Below are 20,075 nucleotides of genomic sequence, written 5' to 3' on the forward strand. Positions count from 1 at the left end.
CTCCAGTATCAATTAAAATCCAGGAGTTTAGATGAAGGGATCACGAGGATATAAGCATCACAAGAATTCTTAACCTATCCAATATAAGACTATGAGATGACACATAGATGAGTAAATAGGAGCATGGAGGTATGAGTGGGCTTTAATATAATTTTAAAATATTATCTAAAAATTTGAACATATAGATGGATAGATCCAAGAGTATATAAGTCCCACAAGGATCATTAATTAACCCAACATGGGACTATTATTTCTCAACAAATAAAATTCTCTTTGCGGTTCTAGTAAGTATCTGAATTCCTATCCAGCCATTACAAGGGTTTAGGGTTCAAGGACCTATTTTGGAGATACTTCTATGTATCCCTTTGTCCATGGGCAACTTTTATTAAATAGGAAAAAAAAGAGAAAAGCTAATATATAATTGCACTACTATTACGACTGTTTTTGAGAAAAGCACTATTATTACAACCGCACATGATAACTTCTAGTTTCAATGTCATGCATCCATAAGTTTCTATATATATATATATATATATATATATATATATATATATATATATATATATATAGCAGCAAGAATATATGCAGCAATTCACATGCACATGTTCTCCTGGAAGAAGAGATTGGTGCAATTCCCGATGTTCGCAGCACATGATTTGCTAAGAGAAAGTGACGCATTACTAAGACATTTCCTCTCCCTTTCGCTTAGAAGTAAACCAAAAAAAATTATACTACCTCTAGATACAGCAACTTCTTATGCACTGTTACACTAATGACTAGAAGTAGCCCAATGTATTTGGAGATCTAAAGTTATTTTATTTTTGATGCCTTTTCTACGGTAACGCCTTTTTTTTCTTTTCATTTTATCTTTGAGGTCTTTCCTGCAGTGATTTTCTTAGTACCCAGCATAATTTTGGATCAAACAACAATCCTTCCGAGCGGAACCCATCCTGTTTTGCTTTGCCTTTTAACGTCACAAATAACAGAATCTCCATACACGTAACACTATGTAGTTAGTTCTATGGACATCTATAGGAGATATTTCCTCTCCTTTGTACGCTTTGTTTGCTCGTGATTTGGCAGGATGTACTCAAGTTAGAGCTATATAAATTGCCGCATTTATCCAAAAAAAAAAAAAAAAACCACTATGCAGTTACTTCTATTTCTCTCTTGAGTTGGGATGGCAGTTTAGAAAATTTCTTTTTGGAACTCCAATCCAACTAAGAGCTAATCATCAAACATAGTGTGTGCAAAATAATCATCAATACTTTGTTCCCCTTTTTTTTGGTCAAAAAAAGGAGGGGAGGGGGAGGGACCAGCCCACCCGCGTAGCAGCCCCATTACTGAGCCCCCCTTCCACTAGGGAATATTCGATACAGGTCGCAGGTTTCGCGTGCCTTCCCCGACCCGCGGGCTCACCCCACTGGGTTCACCGCCTCACGTGTGGGTACGTCACCCCAGTGCCACCTTGGTACAAGTGGAAGGAAAGCATAACCGCCAACAAGCCAGCCGAGCGTGGGGCATCCGGTCCCCTAATTTAATCGACGCCCGTGCGTTTCGAACCCGGGCAACTTGGGCGGAATTATCGCCCCCTTACCACCAGGCTACTACCTTGGTGGCTACTTTGTTCCCCTTTGGTAACATCCACCTACTCATCCATAGCCCTCCACCTGTTCCCTCTTCTAGTTAAAGCCAATCCGGTGGGCCCCCCACTCATCCACTACTTCCCCCCTTTGAAAGGCTTCACGTGCTTTCTATGATCCCCTCAACCGCCCCTTCTTTTCCTCTCCCTTCCCTCAACCGAGACCCAAACTCAAACCCTAAACCAAACCCACGCCCAATCTCGCTCTTGCGAGTAAAAAACCGAACACCAACCGCTTCACAAACCGTCTTACACGTTATTAAAATTATTAAAAGAAATTATCACTTTTTTCTGTGAAAAAAATTTAATAAAAAAATATTCTCACTAGCTTCACTTACTTGAACTATTTCTTGTTTTTTTTTTTCTTAAAACTTAAATTCTATTCCTTCTATACAACAATCCTAACATACAATTATGAAGAACATCATCACCTGCTTCTAAATTCTAAACCCAACACCACTCTAAACGCGTGGGAATACTTACAATTTTTTTGCTAAGGAAAAAAAAAAGGGGGCATGGGAGGAGGAAGGAGCTTAGGGGAGGAACGTGTTGGCGTTGCCCTCCGCCGCGGTCGACGCGGCGGCGGAGCTCGCCCCGCACCGGCTGCACCAGGACGGGGTGGTGGGGGCGGCGGCGACGACGAGGACACGGCGGCAGGAAGGGCAGGACGAGTGGGAGACCAGCCACGTGTCGACGCACCCGACGTGGAAGCGGTGCCCGCACGGCGGAAGGATGCGGATCTCGTCGCCCTCTACGAACTCGGCGAGGCAGATCGGGCAGTCGGCGAGCCTCCCGCCGGCAACAGCGACGGCGCCGTCGTAGGAGAGCTTCGGGAGGGAGCGGAGGGCTTTCTTCTTTAGCCCCTTATTCGGCGGCAGCGGCGGCGACGACGGATTGCCGGAGGACCGCCGCAGCCAGGCGCAGCGCGCCACCAGGGCCAGCCCCACCACGCAGATCAGCGCGCAGAGGAGGGCCGCCAGGATCACCACCACGTCCGAGTCCACCTCCACGGGATCCGGCGGCTCCGCCACCGGGAGGTGGCCGGAGTTCGTCTGGAGAATTCTCGCCGCCGGAGGCATTCGCTCATCAGCAAACAAAACAGAGGAAAAGAAGAGAGAGAGAGAGAGAGAGGAAGGCCGGCGCTTGGGACAGAGACTCGTTTGTACTTTTTATAAGAGCACAAATCAAATTAAAACAAAGGCTAATGAAAGAGACCCTGTCATTGCTTGAAATTACGAGAAGCCCAGAGGGGAATCCTTTAAGGACGAAAATATCCTTGATGGGAAATTACGACAGTGACGTGGAGGTCATGCCGGCTTAGGGAAGGAGGCGGCGAGGATGGGGTGTGGAGCCCGCACACCGGATGCTTGCATGTGGCGGCATCTGAACGAACGAAGGGTGTGGGTGCACGTTTTCTCCCATTGGTGGGCCCCGGTGGCCTGATGGTGATATGGACGGTACGTGATGCTGATGCGAGTAGAAATGATACTCAGCAAACTGCTATTAGTTGTACCTACTTCACTGGTAAGAATTCTATATTATTTGATGCAAGCCTGTTTGATTGGATCCGGAAGGCTTTTAATTGGCTACATTTATGGCTTTTTAATTGGTGATAAAGAGAAGTTGGTTCCATGTATCAATCTAACTTGACGATATAACTTTTGTTTGTGAATCACCAATACCTAATAAAGCTAGCTTTTTAGTCTCTACATGATTGCATGTACGGCTATAAATAGATTAGGTTGACTTGTCACACAACCGATCCGACTTATTTAGACTCGATCTAATATAATTTAAGAATCCATGGGACTAAATCGGAGTTTCAAATTGGACCCATTTTATTTTTTGATTTGGATCTGTATTTATTAAATCTCAACCCGACCCAATCCGATCCAATTCATTGTTTTTAGGTTAATTTTGAATTTACCCAACAATCCGATCCGAAACTAGAGAAAATGCCTATTGAAACCGTTGTTCAAAGAGACATTTTCTTCTATCTTCTGGAATAAGACTTAAAATTGACCAATCCCCTATCCATCCTGCCAAAACAAGTGCCTAAGAAGCTTCTTTTCATGGCCTCTGGACTTGGTGATTAGTTCTGCCCCACCTAGTTGGAAAAAAAAGGTCACTAATACATTAATCCTCATCTATTACTATTTGACTTTCATCTAATGAAGGAAAAGGAATATACTTTGTAAAGATGGTCGAGCAAGGAGAAGCCTGAAGGGGGAAAATTAGATCTTATTGAAAACATGAAAAATTTTGTCATCTAGCTATTTAAATAAGAAACTAAACATGGCTAAAAGTTTTAATTATTGAGAGTCGGGATCCTCCATGCTGCAAAGTCATTACTATTATGGATAGTTGCTACGTCATCCATTTTATAGATGGGCAGCTCTTATTTATCCTGAAAATATTTTCAGACACTTTTAAATACGATGCATGGCGCGAACAGAGATAAAGAAAAGCTATTTATCTATGAGATGGATAATATGGTGGCTATGTATAATGATATCATACTCTGTGGTGCAAAAGTCATGCCGCAGAGAATTCCATTTGAATTGTTGAAGAGGATTTGGTTTCAGATGAATCAGCGGTTTGCTTTTGCTTGGGTCCTCTTGGGAAACCATTGGAGTCGCTTCCAAAAATAGCTCCAAAGGAGATAAAGTAAAGAGGCTCTATGCTTTTGTTTTGCGTTTCCTTTGCAATGTGAAAACAAGTGTTGCACTAAGTGGAGGCCAAACAAAAGACAGTCATCAATAAATGAATATCACATTGAATATACATCTTGCTTTTTTTTCCGATCTAGTTAGCATATCAACTTTATGATCAGACATTGATCCAAAAGGAACATCAAACTCGTTGTGAGCTATTTTAGCCATTACAGTTTAGAAATGGATAGGATCTATAAGAAAGATCTGTTATATTGGGAAGCCAAATCATACGCCAAATTTTTGGAGGCTATAACTTGGTCATATAATGCTAGATTAAGATGATTTTTTTTTTTTTCAAATTGGATAATTTTTTGAAATTTACGATGTGGCACCACCTGCTAAGGGGACCATGCCCTAGTGATCACACTCAAAATTTCATCATTTGGGCTCCAAACCAAACCAATCAAACTAAATTTTTTTTTCTTTTCGAAAAAGATTTTGACTTTCCAATCTAAGAAGAATTCAATAGAATAACAGAAGACAAAGTTGAAGTAAAAGTGCAGATCTACCTTCTATAGGATTTTAGCTTTTTCGAGTTTATTTCTACTAGTTATATCTTGCATAAAAATGAGTCCTATTAGAATTAGAAAAAAAAAATCTGTCTTGAAATGTGCCAGAACGGATCTTACTATTATAAATAGAGGTTATATACCTTGATATTAATTAGGAGGATCAATAAAAGAAAAGAAGAAGATGTAAACCCTATTTTCAAAAAAAATTTCACTTTTTTCTAAATATTTTTTGAGTGATTCAAGTTAAACAGGTTGAGGAAGTCCTTCCTTCTCCTCGATCACTAATCCTCTTCCAACTTGTTAAAAAGTACCGCCATTAGAGGTGGCTGCCTTTGGATTCAACAATCCAAGCATCATCTTCTTGGGGAGGAATGACTGAATACATTACACTGCCGATGGAATCGGCATCTCAAGAATTGCCATGGTAGCTACCATTAAATTGTTTTCAATTAAAAGATCAGCTATATAGGGTCATTCGGTCCCTCATGGTGGAGCTTGAACTATTGCCATTTCCAAAAGCTAAGATTCTGCTTCAGTGCCTGTCACATTAGAGACCCACAGTAAATTTTAAGCAGTTGGACATAACGTTACTATTAGCTTTCCATGAATTCAGAACATGTTCCTGCCATTTTGCTTTTAACTACTTCCTAATAATCCAGGCTACATTATTTAAATGTGAAAGCATCAAGAGAGGATTGGAGCGTGATTCACGAGATTGGTGCCATACTAACATTCATGGTGATGTACTAACATTCATGGTGATGTTAATGGCATAAGGCTCCTATTTCCCTCTTCATGCACATCCTGTGGAATATTTCTTAGTTCAATATATTATTATTTGTGACTTTGTTGGAAATATTTCTTAGTTCAATATATTAGTACTTTTACTCTTTATTTTTTGGAGGTCGAAAGAGGTCTTCAAGCTACATAATGAAGATAGCCTTCCTCTAAATCAAACTTCCCAAATCCTGGTAATGGGCATGAAGTGAAGTGTAGCGATTATCTACAAAAGAGAAAGTGGGCTACTGAACTGAGAAGGGAGGAATTATCTATAATTTGGACAATAACAAGTAGCTTTCTGGGAAAGTTTAAATAAGAGAAACTAGAATGAAAGTGCAAGCTGTGTGCACTGTAGGATAATAGAGGAAGGAGTTGAATATTTGTTCTTAACTTCAATGTTGTTGTTGGAGTTATTAGAAAAATTGTATGCTCCAAAAGTTATTTGTATATTAATAAATATATATATAGTTAAGAAATCATAATTATTTTTGTACATACAGTCAAATGCAATATAATGTACATGTCACATATTGATTATAGAGCTAGAAAAGAGTTTTTGAATATTCTGAGAATTTGTCCAAATAGATAGAGTTTTCCATAGAAGATTGAATGTTCCTAAGTATTCGAAATTTATTTATAATTGTGGATAAGGTTGGATATCGCATACGTAACGTTGTAGGCGTGGACAGTGACTTCATGAAGTTTATTTTTCATTAAGATGACAACTCACAATGACACCCAAGTGTACCATCATATTGAACAATCAACACTAGCAGTCCATCTCACAAAAGATGTCAAGGGTATAGATGTGAACCAGGTGTACAAGCATACAAATGGTCCGTTGACTTAAAGGATAGGGCACCTTACTGTTCTCTGAAAATTAGTAAATTTAGAGCCAAAGCTGTGTATCAGCCATGATAAAATGGACTTTATCCTGAATAGCAAAAACAATATTTATTGGATTTAGATACGATGGACTATCATAATAGCATAATATTCATATTAAAATGGAGATGTTGTCAAACATATTAGACTTAAGGCAATAACTTGAAAGGTATTAAAAATAATCATTTTATAAAATTATTATAATTAATAACTAGTTATTTTCGAAAGGATTCGCACAAATAGCTATTATAAAAGGCTATCTAACACAATCCAAAGTTCTAATGGACTATGGAATAGTATGACTGAAGATCTAATGGTATTACACTCAATAGTCATACAAGGACATTGGAATGCTAGGGAACTAAATTGCGGGATTAACTCGTGCAAGAACGGAGAGACCGACTAGTTTTTCCTACTCACCAAGAGGTTCAATAATGCGACGTAGGCTCTATACCCCCATGCTTGACTATGTAATTAATGTGTGACTAGATGGACCTGGTAGGTCATTGGTGTGCAAGAATCTAAATAAGTAATATAGCATGTTTCATCTGTCTCTAGGTCAATTAGAAGAAGATTCTATTTTTATTCTCTTATAAATTGGATCAAGAAAGATTTGGATTTTATTGAAGAAAGGATTGGACTAGAGAAATAATCCAAATACAGGAATTGAGATAGGATTTGATCCAAATGGAGGTTGGCCAACCTAATAAGGAGCCCGATGCTCCTACTTTATATGCACCTATTAAAAGGCGCATGTCCACCAAGGCACATGCTTCTAGAAAGGACTCCTAGGGGTGGCATGGATAAGTATGCCAACACCTCCTCCTTATCTCCCTAGACATGGTCCTACTAAGCCTCAAGGGTATCCATATAAGGAAAGCCTAGAACCTCCCCTCATCTATATAAAAGGAGGAAATGTCTAAGCCAAGATCCTATGGACTTGTTTGATTCCGAAAAAAAAGGAGAGAAAGTGTGGTTAACGCAAAAATAACATATACTTCTTGTTTGGTTGGATTTTCAAATGAAAAAAATAGAAAAATAGCATTTTCATAGGAATAAGATTTTCATATTTCATGAGAAAGAAAAACTTATGAGAAACATAGGAAGCCACTTTCCACCAGTTGGAAATTAGGGTCTTTTCTTTCTCCAAAAGTATTCTTAAGCCATCAAAATCTACGGGTAAAATCTTTCTCTTTATTAAGGGTCTAATAGGTATTTCATACAATTTTTTTAGGAAAGTAGATGCTCAACCAAACATAAGCCACTCTAAAATATGTCATTTTCTTATGATCCACCAATCATGCTAAAACTAATTTTTCAGGCATCATATTCTCATAAATCATCTTTTCTGAAAAATTATTCCAAAATTTTTTTTTCCACGAACCAAACTGAGTGCTATACACCACATACACACAAAGAGAGAGAAGCGCAGGGTAGTGTTTTTCTTCTCCATTGGATTAATATGAGAAAGAAAGAAGGCTTATAAGACAAGCCTTTCATGCAGAGCATCCCCTTAGCCTACGATTCTGGAGACTCAAATTTAGGCAAAGCTCTAGATAGGTACATGGATTGAAGTGGCCTCAAAGGATTGTGGCCTCTTTTTCTCTTAGCGTGTATACTTCTATCATGCATGTAATCTCTGCATTTATGGTGATTTAGCCAAAAAAAAAAAAAAAGGATCCTGCTCTACTCTTTGTATTTTATTCCGCTGCACAAAATCATGCTGGGGCCACTGCATGTCCTTCAGGTGTTTGTAGGTATTCTTTGCATCAATCAAACGTTCGGTATAAGCCCAAAAAGGAAGGGAATATATTAAGTTCCTGGAGGAGCAACTGGGTCGAGAAGTCTTGGAAATGGCTGCTGCTTTGTGTTGGCCTGTAGATTTGGAAAGAAAAATAGGGCTTTCAAGGTGCAATGCTGCCCTTGATGAAGCTCCTCGAGAAAGTAAAGAAGACGTTGAAGGCCTAGCTAGTGTTTGTTCCAGATAAGAGGATCAAGGCTCTTCAGAGGTTCCTCAGATTGATCAGGATGAAAGGGTTGTTAATTACTAAGGGTCAGTGCTCCGTTTTTTTCTCCTTTTTCTTTTTGTTTTCCATTTTTCCTGATCCATTGGTAATTGTACTCTTTTTTATTGATAAAATTCTTTAGTAATTAACTATATGTCAATGCTTCATCAATGTATATATATGGACAATTCAACAGTGTGGAAAAGCGTGATTTTCAAAGCTGGAATTCGCTGATGAAGTATTGGTTCGTATACTTAGAGCTGGTATTCATGAACACTATGCTATTGTATCCTGTGCAAGTTGTCAAGGGAAGTAGTATTTAGGTGGGCCATGGATGTGAATGATGTTTGAGGAATCCTATCTTTTCCAAACCTAATTGTAGCTATAGATCTTCCCTATGTTTGCTCTCCTCTATATGTCACCCTATAGATGTCATGGAAGAGGACATTAGTAACAAAGCTCCAGTATTTATCTCCACCTCCAACCAATATGTCCAATAGTCTAATAGTTTCAGTGATGTTACTGACGCTGTTTTTGTGGGTGTGTGTGAGAGAGAGAGAGAGAGAGCAATTTGGATTTTGCTATCTGAACCTCTATTACAAGGGATCACATCATTGGTGTGGGTGAAAAGCTTAAAAACATTTTAAATTGATTTTCTATCTGTAAGCCTATCTACCTATCTATCTATCTGTCTGTCTATCTATCTATATGGGCTCGTTTGGTTCGCAGGAAAAAGAGGGGGGAAAGTGTGGTCAACGGAAAAGTAATGAAATGCCTCTTGTTTGGTTGGAGTTTTCAAAGGAGAGAGATGGGAAAGTTGTATTCCCATGGGAATATGATTCCCATATTTCATGGGAAAGTCTTTCCCATGAGAAACATGGGAAAGTTACTTTCCCATGAGGTGGGAATCACTCCTTTTTTATTTTTTCCCAAAAAGACCCTTCAGCATTAAAGAAGCATTAAAGAGGCATTAAAGACCTAATTTTTATTAAGGGCATAATAGGAATTATACATAACTTTCCTAGGAAAGTGGATGGTCAACCAAACAAAAGCACTTTGGAAATTTGTCACTTTTCCATGGTTAACCAAACATGCCAAAAGTACTTTCTTAGGTATCCTCATCTCAGATTCCTAGGAGGGAAAATACTTCCCGCGAACCAAACGAGCCCTATATATGTATATATCTATCTATCTATCCACACACACACACACACACACACATATATATATATATATATATATATATATATATATATATATAATCTTTTTTTGGCCATTTCTCTCGAGGCTGTTTTCTTAATATAGGTTGTATGTTTGGCTTCTGTTCTTGCGTCGTTAGCTATGCAAAGTTAAGGCGACAATGCCAGCTAATGCAGTAAACTAGCTGGCGTGGCTTCTATCATCGAAGAAATTTCATTCACTCATGATGCAATTTGACAACTTGTGCATGAGATCAGTTCTATCATCATTCTTGTCTCGCATCTTGGTTAACAATTTGACTATCCCTATTAATTGCACCTGTTTAACTCTATACTAGCATTATGACTAGTGTCTTGATCTAATGCACCATGGCTGATACCCACTAACTTGGATCAGATTGGTTTGATTGGCTTTCGATTACGAAGTAAAAAACGAAAGAAAAAAATAAAAAGAAAATGAACTTGAAATATACTGACCCTTTTGGAACTGCATATCTTTTAACTTGCATAGATGGCGATCGGTTTCTTTGTTCATTAATCAGAACATTAACCAGAATCAAGAAAATGATACCTCGTTAATGATTTCGAACTCGAACTCTGCAAGATTTTCCTCCTTCGAGAGAGAACCAAGATAATTTACTATTAAGCAAGGCTAACTGGAAATATTGGAGTCAACGTGATCAAAAAATTTGCCACATAACCACTGTGGATGGCTGGCCTAGTGGAAGAAGTTTGCCTCGCAACTCCCTGCGATCGCAGAGGGAAATGGCAGGCGGCTGTGAGGCTTGTCTTTCCCTCTCTACTTTGAGACGACCAAATCTTGTCCAAGATCACAATGAGCTTTCTAGCCGTTAACATCTCGGCGCCTTCCCACAAACATCAAATCAGATTTATATCAAAGGCACATCCACTAAGGTGGAATCTAAGTGGAATAATAAGATCCAAGTGGTAATCGGCCTATAAAGACTGAGAAACCGAAGCAAGAAAATGAAAAGAACTCAAAAGTAACACTACAAATTCTCTCTAGCACCATGAGAATGTGATTAGTATAAGGGGTTATGATGTTATTGTCGCAGAATCCGCCGATGGCTCTCTCCTTCACTTTACCTTTTATTCTTCAATCATTAGCTCTTGAATTTTCCTTGTTTTGCCCTTGTGGAGCTAGTGTCAATTTTTTAGTAGGTGGGCTTTGGCACAATGGTAAGGTTGCTCTACTATGATTTGAGTGCCACAAGTTCAAAATACGAGAATAATCACTTTTCGTACGAGGGTGTGGCTGTGTATATCTTGCTCTCTTCTGACCCCGCAGTGATGGGAGTCTTATTCATTGAAATGCTCTTTTTTTTTTCTTTTAATGCAAGTGCCATATATTTGAATGGGAGATATTACCGTTACCGCTACTGCGCTATATTTTCTTTCGACCATATTTTGTCTATTTCAAGAGGTCTACAATATTACCCTAACAAAGGAGTAGACCTTGTTTCTCAATTGACACATGGTGTGTTTGATTATTCATTTGAGTTCAAAAGTAGTTGATAGGAAGCTATGGATGGTTCAACAAAGTTTTCATCATTTGGTATTCCAACCGTGGTTGTACATACATATTGCCCTCAAAAAATCAAAACTATCTAGTAAAGTACTTATTTCAAAGAGACTGATACAATTTTACTAAATCCTATCTATTTTCAAAAGATGAGAAGTGGTAATCCACAATAATCATAAAGAGAGGCTAGAGACTAGGGCATTACAAGGGAAAGGAAAAAGGAAAAAAAGGAGAGGAGAAAGAAATCCTATGACAAATCTCTCTCCTCTTTTTTTTGCAATATATAATTGAGCCTCGAGGCACATCCATGTTACCTACTCCACAACATCAATATACTCTCTCATCAAATTTTGTGAAAACTATAACAAACCCATCTCTCTTATGCTAAATGGATATTAATAAAGTTTTGTAAGCCCTGCTTGATCTAACCCTCGTAAGTGAAGGGCGAGGCGACAGCGGCTTTGGTAGCATCCAGGCAAGAACCAGTTGTTCCAACATCATAAACAAGCAATAGAAATTCCTTTCTTGCATCAGGTAAATCCCAGAAAGAACTTCTGCATAAAAACACTTTCAAATTGTACATCAATTACTAGTAATAAAATACAAGTTCCTTATCATATATTTCTGGTAACCCCCTCCCTCATTAATCTCTCCTTTTTTTTCTTCCAAAATATGTTGGTTATTCGCCACCACTTAGGCTTGAACAACTCGCATTTAGAGAGATGGGTGCCAATCAGCTGAGCTACCAGCTGTTAGCCTTTTTTTTTGTTCCCTTCCCAAATTGGTGCAAAGAAAAAGGGTAGCCTTATCTTCCATTAGACCATGAAACCTCATGCCCAATGACTGATCCCTGTCAAGTGCAAAGGCATAACGCCTCACCAACTACTACACTATCAACAACCTGGCAAATCATTCCCTTGTTGATTCTTCAGAACGAATCATTTCCATTTGGATAGGTTCCTGGTAGCACATCCTTGTCACAATAACTGAAGCTTGTACTTCTCTTATCCTAAACTCATTTAGGGATAAATGATTTGATTGCTAACCTTCAAAATGTACCTTTTTAAAGCGCACAATAACCATCACGAAAAAACAGCTACAATTTTACCGAAAAAAAAGGTAAATTACCGATGCTTCCATCTAACGCCGACATATATATGTTGGTATTTTTAAATTTTTCTATAGTGAAAAAAACTACAAGATAAGAAAAAATTATTAACTAGACCTAGTCTGCTGTAGACCGAGCAAATCATTGCTCATCACATCAGACTTTCAGAAAAAACCTATCTCATCCCCAACACCAGCAGAGTTAACCAAGGTTTCTAGTGTCCGAGGCATCAAGGTCGGGCTTGATCAAGGAGCAGAGAATTAGAGCTTTTCGGGGTTTTTTTATTTATTAGAAAGGAAATATCATTTTATTCTGCTTTCTTGGTCGTTAATAGGGGATGGTTGAGAGTGGAAAAACAGGGGAATATCTGAGGTGGCAGAAATGGCTAAGGTGGAAGGCAATCAATGGTCTAGTCCATAGCTGATGCTGGTAGACCGGGTTCGAGCAATAATTTTCCCAAGATGATATAGAAAGCTAATGAATAGAGATCCCAGACTCTTGGCCATAAGAAAGAGCAAATATACATGCCACTACAATCAGTCTCAAAAGAACATGCCATTATAATGCTTCATTGGTAGTTGGGAAGAAGTTGTTGTGTGTGGTAACTTCAAGGTTTTCTTGCTCATTAGCAAAAATTATGAATTTGATGATGCATATGCATAGAATGCAAAATCACATGAAGTGATTTCTCCCAAAACAGGGCGAAAAATCTGAATTGAAAAACTGAAAAGAAGGAGCAGAAATTTTTGGAAATAAATATAAAAGATGAACTCATTTTAAGGATTTCATTTGAAGGAGACCAATATGTTCATAAGACTATCTTCATAGAAAGGAAACAAAAAGAGAGAATGGCTCTCTTTGGCACTCATTGCTTCCACTGTAGAATTGGGCCACAGCACTCCTCTCAAATGTGAACCAAATTGCTATCTGAAGCTTTTGCCTAGGAACATCAGCCTTCACACAAGAAGATGGTCAACATAAGCCTTATTGTATGCTATTGATTTATAAACTGGAACTTTCATCTCAGTACTGTGAGATAGAGGGGTCAGTACTGTGATCAATTGGAGTCTAGATGGGTCAGTACTGTGATCAATTGGAGTCTACTTTCAAACAAGCCAAACCCTTAAACTAAAGTTGGGACTTATTGGTGCACCAAATGGAGTCTACTGTCACTTGATGTTCAAAGGAGAACTAAAAGAAGTGACATCTGAAACAAAAATTCAAATTTTTGGAGTTGGATACAAGCTTTCACATTCTGTAAATTGGGAAGTAATGACATCCAACCAGCCTAACAAAACATGTAGCTGTGACATAATTGGTGGAAGAAAAGTAATAGACTTCACTTTATGCAAGCATGCACATGGTCTCTTGTAGGGCATACACCTTCTAAGTCTATTCTTTCTCAATAATTTCAAGGAAGTAGCAACAGTGTTGCATCCAATCTAGAGAAATATCTCCATACTTTGATTTGGTGAAGCAGAAGTTTGTTGGTCTATTTTTTTATTTTAAAGTTGTTCTATCAGAATTATAATCTTTTCTAGGATTCTCTTACCTTCATATGACAAATTCCTGTTATCTAATCAAGCAGACAACCTACAGGGGGTAGGGAAAGAGATGATGGAGAATCTAAGGACAGGACCTTACATAATAGCAAGTCAGTGAACAAAATCAACAAAACAAAAACATAGAATCATCTTCATAATTTGAGATTATGAATATTTATCCAATTAGTAAACCTCTGTGACTAATCACATTCACATACTTGGTCTTCAGATGTTACTAACATGTAATTCAAATATCAAGTATTATTCTAATAAAACTATTGCAAAACTCTAATCTATTAACTGAATGGACTTGTGTTAACACTAACTATTTTACACTAAACAGTCCAGATCAAGCTTATCTCAAGTGATTGCATTTAATTTAACAATAATGTCCTACGTTCATCTAAGACAAGTAAAGAAACATCCCAAACTAAGTAGGGCTGTGTTGAATGTCCAGAAATTCTAGTGAATAGAATCATTGACTATTGTGTATTTCTTGAAAGACAATAATTTGAACAAAGCATCAGGTTGCTACTTCCTTAATATTTCAAAATACCAATCATATATTTGATTGGTCATACGCTTTTACTTTTTTATTTGGTTTAAGCCAGCTAACATTTTGTAACTTGTCCCTTTTTTTTATACAAATTATGCCTGTGATTAGTTTCAATTCAAATAGGATTATCCCATAAATAATATAATTTTGTAAGACTATGACCAACTCGGCCCAATGGGCCGAGTTGACTTGGGCTACCTGGGGCGGAAACCAGGCTATCGAAGCTCGACAGCCTGGCCAGAACTTGCTTGCGAGAGAGGGAAGCGTCGGTTGGAATCATTGACTCTACACCCAAGCTTTTCTTTCCCGGTGAGATTTCTTGCCGGCGATCATGAGGAAGCCGGATTCAGGCGGCCTCCTCCCTCCTATTTCTTCCCTTCCTTATTCCATGGCCTCACCCCACCTCTTTCCCCTTGGATCTCTCCACCATGACCTTGTTCCCTTCCTCTTTCTCTCTCTTCTTCCCTTCTCCTCTCTCAATTTCTTCCTCCCTCTTCCTTTCTCTACTTGGGATTATCATGCCCTGTTTTGAGCTGCCGGATCCGCGACCTCAAGCTTATCGAAACCAAGGTAAGGTCCCTCTTTCGTTCTCTTTCTGATCAACCCATCAGTGGCTAGAATCCGGCAAAGGGTTGTCAAGAGAAAGAAGAAAGAAAGAAGAAAAAAAGGACAACAAAAGAAAGAGAAGAAGAAAAATGAAAAGAGGAGAGAGAAAATAAAAAATAAATAAATAGATAAAAATAAAGGAAAAAAAGGGAGAGAAAATGGAAAAATAAATAAATAGAAAAAATAAAGGAAAAAAGAGAGAGAAGAGAGAGAATGAAAAAAATTGAAGTGATTCCCTCCTCTGGTCGAATCTTTCGCTTTCTCTACCTGACTTGTAGATCCGACTTGTGAGTTTTATTTTTCTCTGCGTACCCATTGGGTGGATCCTGATTGAGGATCCAAGATTAGCATAGCTAAGACCCCTTAGATCAGTCTTTCTCTCTCTTTTTTTCGATTTGAGTATAAAGCCAGATCAAGTCCATCTCAATTCCCTAGAGCTTTTTATCTTGTATTTGGATTTCTAAATAGTTGAATGTAAATTACTTTATCTTCTTAAATTGTTGTGGATAAGTGCAATTATTTTGCCCATCTGCACCTGATGATCTTTAAAAACATAGTGGTAAGTGACCCTAGCACAAAATATATTAATTTTTAAATTATTGGTTGATTTTAATTTATATGAAGTATAAAAATATAAATTATACTGATATGATTAGTTTTGTATTTTCTTACAAATTTAGAATCAAGCATATGACTGTGAATTGATTCATGCATACTTTTGGGGGAAAGATTTCCAAATTATGAAAAAGTGCATTTTCTTATGAAGGTGATACATATATGGTGTAATTATAAATTATGAACTTTTATGAATATAGTTGATTTACCGTAAATAATTTTATGAAAGTTTTATTATTAAAGATTATTTATGGATTCCAAACTCTATTTTAATATCTTATTCACATATGATTCTAGAAAATATAATTTAAAAAAATGCTTAAGAAATGTGATTTAAAAAATAATATTATAGATTCTCATGTAGCTATATATGGCACTGGAACTGGCATACAGCTCCACCAGTGGGCATAATAGTCGGCAATCGGCTTAGCCAGCAGGCATAATATTTAGCAGACTGTGATATCCAATCGATTATGGCCCTGTCATGGGTATAAAATAACCATTACAATTAGTCTGAGAAAATTATTTTATGCCATGTTATGGCTATTTATAGAGTTTGCATATGCAATAGCATAATTAGTTTTATAACATGTTTTATTATACAGTTATCATGAAATGCTCTAATTACATAGCATAATTGTTTAGTAAATTAGAATTATATTTAAGTTATATGTTTGGACCTGTATTTATGAATCTATGTGATTTACACATACATACTCGGATTTTCTATATTTTTGTCTACGAAATGATTGAGTTGCAATAAAAGTTAGTTTCTAATGATGCATTTAATCTTGTAAAATTTATACTTCATCCAATAGGATAGTGTATGGTTATTTATTGAGCTGTGAAGTTCACTGTTCTTTTTATTCTTTTCAAACAAGTAAGGTTGCTAGGTGCGGAAAGAGATAATTCAAGTGGAGGTCGAGATAACATATTCCCTCCAGCTTGGCATTGTGTTCTAGTTTTCAAAACTACCATAGAGCATCTCAAACCATCACTGTTGTTGCCCATACTTCCGATTCTGCCATAATAAGTGCAATTTGAACAAATCGCCATCTCCAAGCACCATAATTAGTATATCTTGCCTAACCTGCTTCTGTTTCCCACCTGTCCTGTATTTCTCAGGAGAAAGAAGTGGCACCACAGAGGATCACATAGAAGGTGAGAAAAGTGCAATTCTCAGTAACCGATCAGAAGTTCATGTTCGTTAATGAGGCATTTTCAATACACTACACAGGCAGAAGTACTCCGAGGAAATATCTCAGCAAGCATGCAAATGAAGAACATGATGGTATGTATAGTAACCAATCATTTTGGGAGACCATTTGAATACCCTACAAAGCATGCCAAAATTCCTAAGCAGGATCTCACAATAGGGTTAAAACTCATAATGTAAGGGATATTTCATCTAGATCTCATCAATGACCTCGAGAAGATCATCAACCTCTTGCCTCAATGCTGAAAGTTTCTGCTGCTGGGAAGCAATCCGATTCTCAATTTCTCGCCCGCCGAGCTTCTTCTCAAAGCAGTCAACTACAGTAGAGTGTTTCTGCATCAGTTTCTCTTGCATTTCTTTCTCCTTCGCCACCACCTCCTCTACCTATAGCATTAGAACCAAAGCACAACTTAATAAATTTATTGAATTCAAGATTAGTAGTAATAGAAGAACACGAAAACAAAGAATCATTATCACGTATAAAGACTAAAGAGAATATGCATTGATGTCACATTTTTGTAATCTATGAAAGTTGAAAGACACGGTACAATGTGTACAACAAAGAGAAGGCCATCTTAGGTACCATTCGCTGAAGCAAATTCTATTGCATTACAATAAAAATCAATGCATTCACACTTACAGGCTCAGAAATTTTTCAGAAATATGTAAATCTGATATCAACATGCATGTAAAAATTAAAAAAAAAAATTGTGAAAGGGATGAGTCAATTGGGAAACAGCACCTAGTTAGAGACAACTTCAGAACTTTGATTTCATCAGTAATATGAACTGCACCCTTTCAATTTACTGTCTAACCAAAAAAAATATAGTAATGCTTAATTGTCAACTCTTGAGACTCGCAAGGATCCAACACGATGTTTTTTTAAAAATCAAAAAGGGAATAGATATGACAAACCAAACCTGAGTCGGCTAGTTCCAGGCTGATACTATGGAAACTGCTAGCTGATCAGGTTAACATCAAGACACCGCCAGAGCAGTGACCTGGCAAGATTTATTTGCATTAGTAAAATTATTCCCCCACATATCATACTTTTCATGCAAAGCAATAAGGGTGGCAATATGTCAGTTTCTGGTCAGGTTGAGAGACAGGGTATTAGGGGAACCTCGTTAATCCAAACCCAACCAGTTTACCAAGCAGGTTAGAAATTAGGGCTGAAATCGGATCGGATACGAATCAAATACTAGTATATCCATGTCCATGCTTATTTTGTTTGACGCATACAAATATGGATACGGATGTTAGTCAGATGCGAAAATTCATATCCATATTGTTTTAAACAGATACGAATACAAATTAGATACCAAACGTATGAATATAAATACGGATATAACTGAATCATAAATCAAGTTAATAGCATGTTAATGTAATCATTTATTTTTCTTAAAAGTTCATTAGTGGTATATAAAATTAAATAGGATTACAAATGAAATCGGATATTTGGATACGAAGCGGATAGTTGTCTATCCATATCCATATCTATTTTTCTTTAACGGATATGGATATGGATATTAGTCGGATGCTCAAATTTCTATCTATATCCGGATAGTTTTGAATACGAAAACATATCCAGACGGATATTATCCAATCCACTTTCACCCTTATGAGAAATCCAAAACCAAAGCCAACCTATTTATTAAACATGTAACCTGACCCAACCTGCATAACCCATTATCAGGTCAAGTAGGTTAAATAAGTTCCAAACAGGTTTAACAAGTTAAAAACGTCTTAATCATGTCAAATTGTAACAGTGTTGACTGACCAAATTATTTAACAGGACAAAACAAGTAAGACAAGTCAGGATTCTAAACCTGAACTTGGTCCAATTTTAAGTTGGGTTGAGCAATTTATGTCCTGAACCCATTTTTGCCAACCCAAAACCTGCTTATCCTAGGCCAGTTGCATGTGGATCAGCAGGTTGGGTCATAAATTGCCATACTAGCTACAAGGCAAGAACGTTTCATGGTGGGAACTAATTCAGTCTTAACAATGCCAAAAGGCCTGAAACATTTCAGTATCTTGCAACAAATCCTATATAGACTTGTCAAAGATCATAAATAGGAGAAAAGGCAAACTCATATCACACCTTAGGCCATATCTGAGAAGCCTGTGGAGATGACTGCAAAAATCCCAACAAGGGTTTTAACTCTTTGGTCAATTCTTTAAGTTGCCCATCAGCTGCTTTACGAGCTGCCTTACAGGATTGAACATCTCCTGTTCTGGAGAGATCTCGTAATGATGCCTCCAGCCTGTCATGGACTGCCAAAAAGTGGCTGATAATATTCTGGACCTGCTGAACTGTTGCCTGCACCTGTTCCGAGATCAAAAAAATGTCAAAATGAACTTTCCACACATTAGAAACAATGGCAAAACTACAAAGAAACTTTCTTCCCAGACATACATTGGAAAACATTCTTAAAGAATGCTCAGGTATACTGACAGGAAAAAGGAAACTGTCACAGCACTTAGAGATCCAGGAAGACAGACACAATATGGATATTTTATGGATAAACTAATAGGAAAATTCAAATTCATGTTTGTTTATCAATACTCTGCCATCAGAAAATTATCACCTCACACCAGCGTATCACATAAACAAACTACAGCACAAGCAAATACAGGTCGGTACATGATTGGACCACTCATAAATACAATTAAAACATACTTAAGACCAAATATTTAATTTAGGAGGCCCAATTGATATCATTTCTCACCAAAAACTTTCTATCTTTTTTGAGCTACTTGTTTTCGTTGTTTTCTGTTTAATCTTATATAATACCTATTTAGGTTAGCAAATGGCTTAAATCTCAATTTTATTCATATGTTTAGAACCTATTTCGAGGCAACAACATTTTGTCTTCAACATGATTTGAGATGTTTAGATCGCACCTAACAATTATTTCCATTTTATATGTTCAGAACATCCCTATTCATCATAAACCAATCACAAGTGGCATAGAACTTAAGGTTTCGCTAACAGCTCCAAAAAATACCATTGACCACCATATCAAAAATTATGCCAATTGTTCATCCAGTCCAACCTTCGACTGGAATCTTTTTGTCTAAAGTAATGACCATCAACGGCTGCTGCTAGTCATCACAGTAGGAAATAACAGGCAATAATAATGGTA

General features: G+C 37.5%; 2 protein-coding genes across 4 annotated transcripts in view; both read right to left on the reverse strand.

Annotated features, from left to right (window-relative positions):
• Positions 1-805: 805 nt before the first annotated feature.
• On the reverse strand, positions 806-2,806 carry LOC103704935 (putative E3 ubiquitin-protein ligase ATL44). Its single transcript, XM_008788460.5, has one exon. The coding sequence runs from the start codon at positions 2,719-2,721 to the stop codon at positions 2,176-2,178; it is 546 nt and encodes a 181-aa protein (XP_008786682.2). The 5' UTR covers positions 2,722-2,806; the 3' UTR covers positions 806-2,175.
• A 14,066-nt stretch (positions 2,807-16,872) lies between these two features.
• The window catches only part of LOC103704938 (Ribophorin I), a 51,661-nt gene continuing 48,458 nt past the window's right edge, over positions 16,873-20,075 (reverse strand). Inside the window, exons 9-11 of one of the 3 annotated variants that reach the window (XR_003385244.3) lie at positions 19,031-19,255; positions 17,847-17,927; positions 16,873-17,310 (exon numbers count right to left, since the gene is read on the reverse strand). Coding sequence is in view for 1 of the 3 variants with exons in the window: in XM_008788463.4 (XP_008786685.3) it covers positions 17,119-17,310; positions 19,031-19,255 (417 nt within the window). In the remaining 2 variants the exon portion in view is untranslated. Of the gene's footprint in view, positions 17,311-17,673; positions 17,733-17,846; positions 17,928-19,030; positions 19,256-20,075 lie in introns of those variants that run through there. The other 2 variants (XR_003385245.3, XM_008788463.4) reach the window with 2 other exon arrangements.

The sequence above is a fragment of the Phoenix dactylifera genome, chromosome 3 (assembly GCF_051530095.1).
Source record: "Phoenix dactylifera cultivar Ajwa chromosome 3, Ajwa_hap1_PhDact_Kaust_v1.1, whole genome shotgun sequence".
Classification (NCBI taxonomy): domain Eukaryota; kingdom Viridiplantae; phylum Streptophyta; class Magnoliopsida; order Arecales; family Arecaceae; genus Phoenix; species Phoenix dactylifera.

Excerpts from the sequence above, each read along its gene's own strand:
- LOC103704935 (XM_008788460.5), bottom strand. The coding sequence starts at position 2,721 with ATGCCTCCGGCGGCGAGAATTCTCCAGACGAACTCCGGCCACCTCCCG.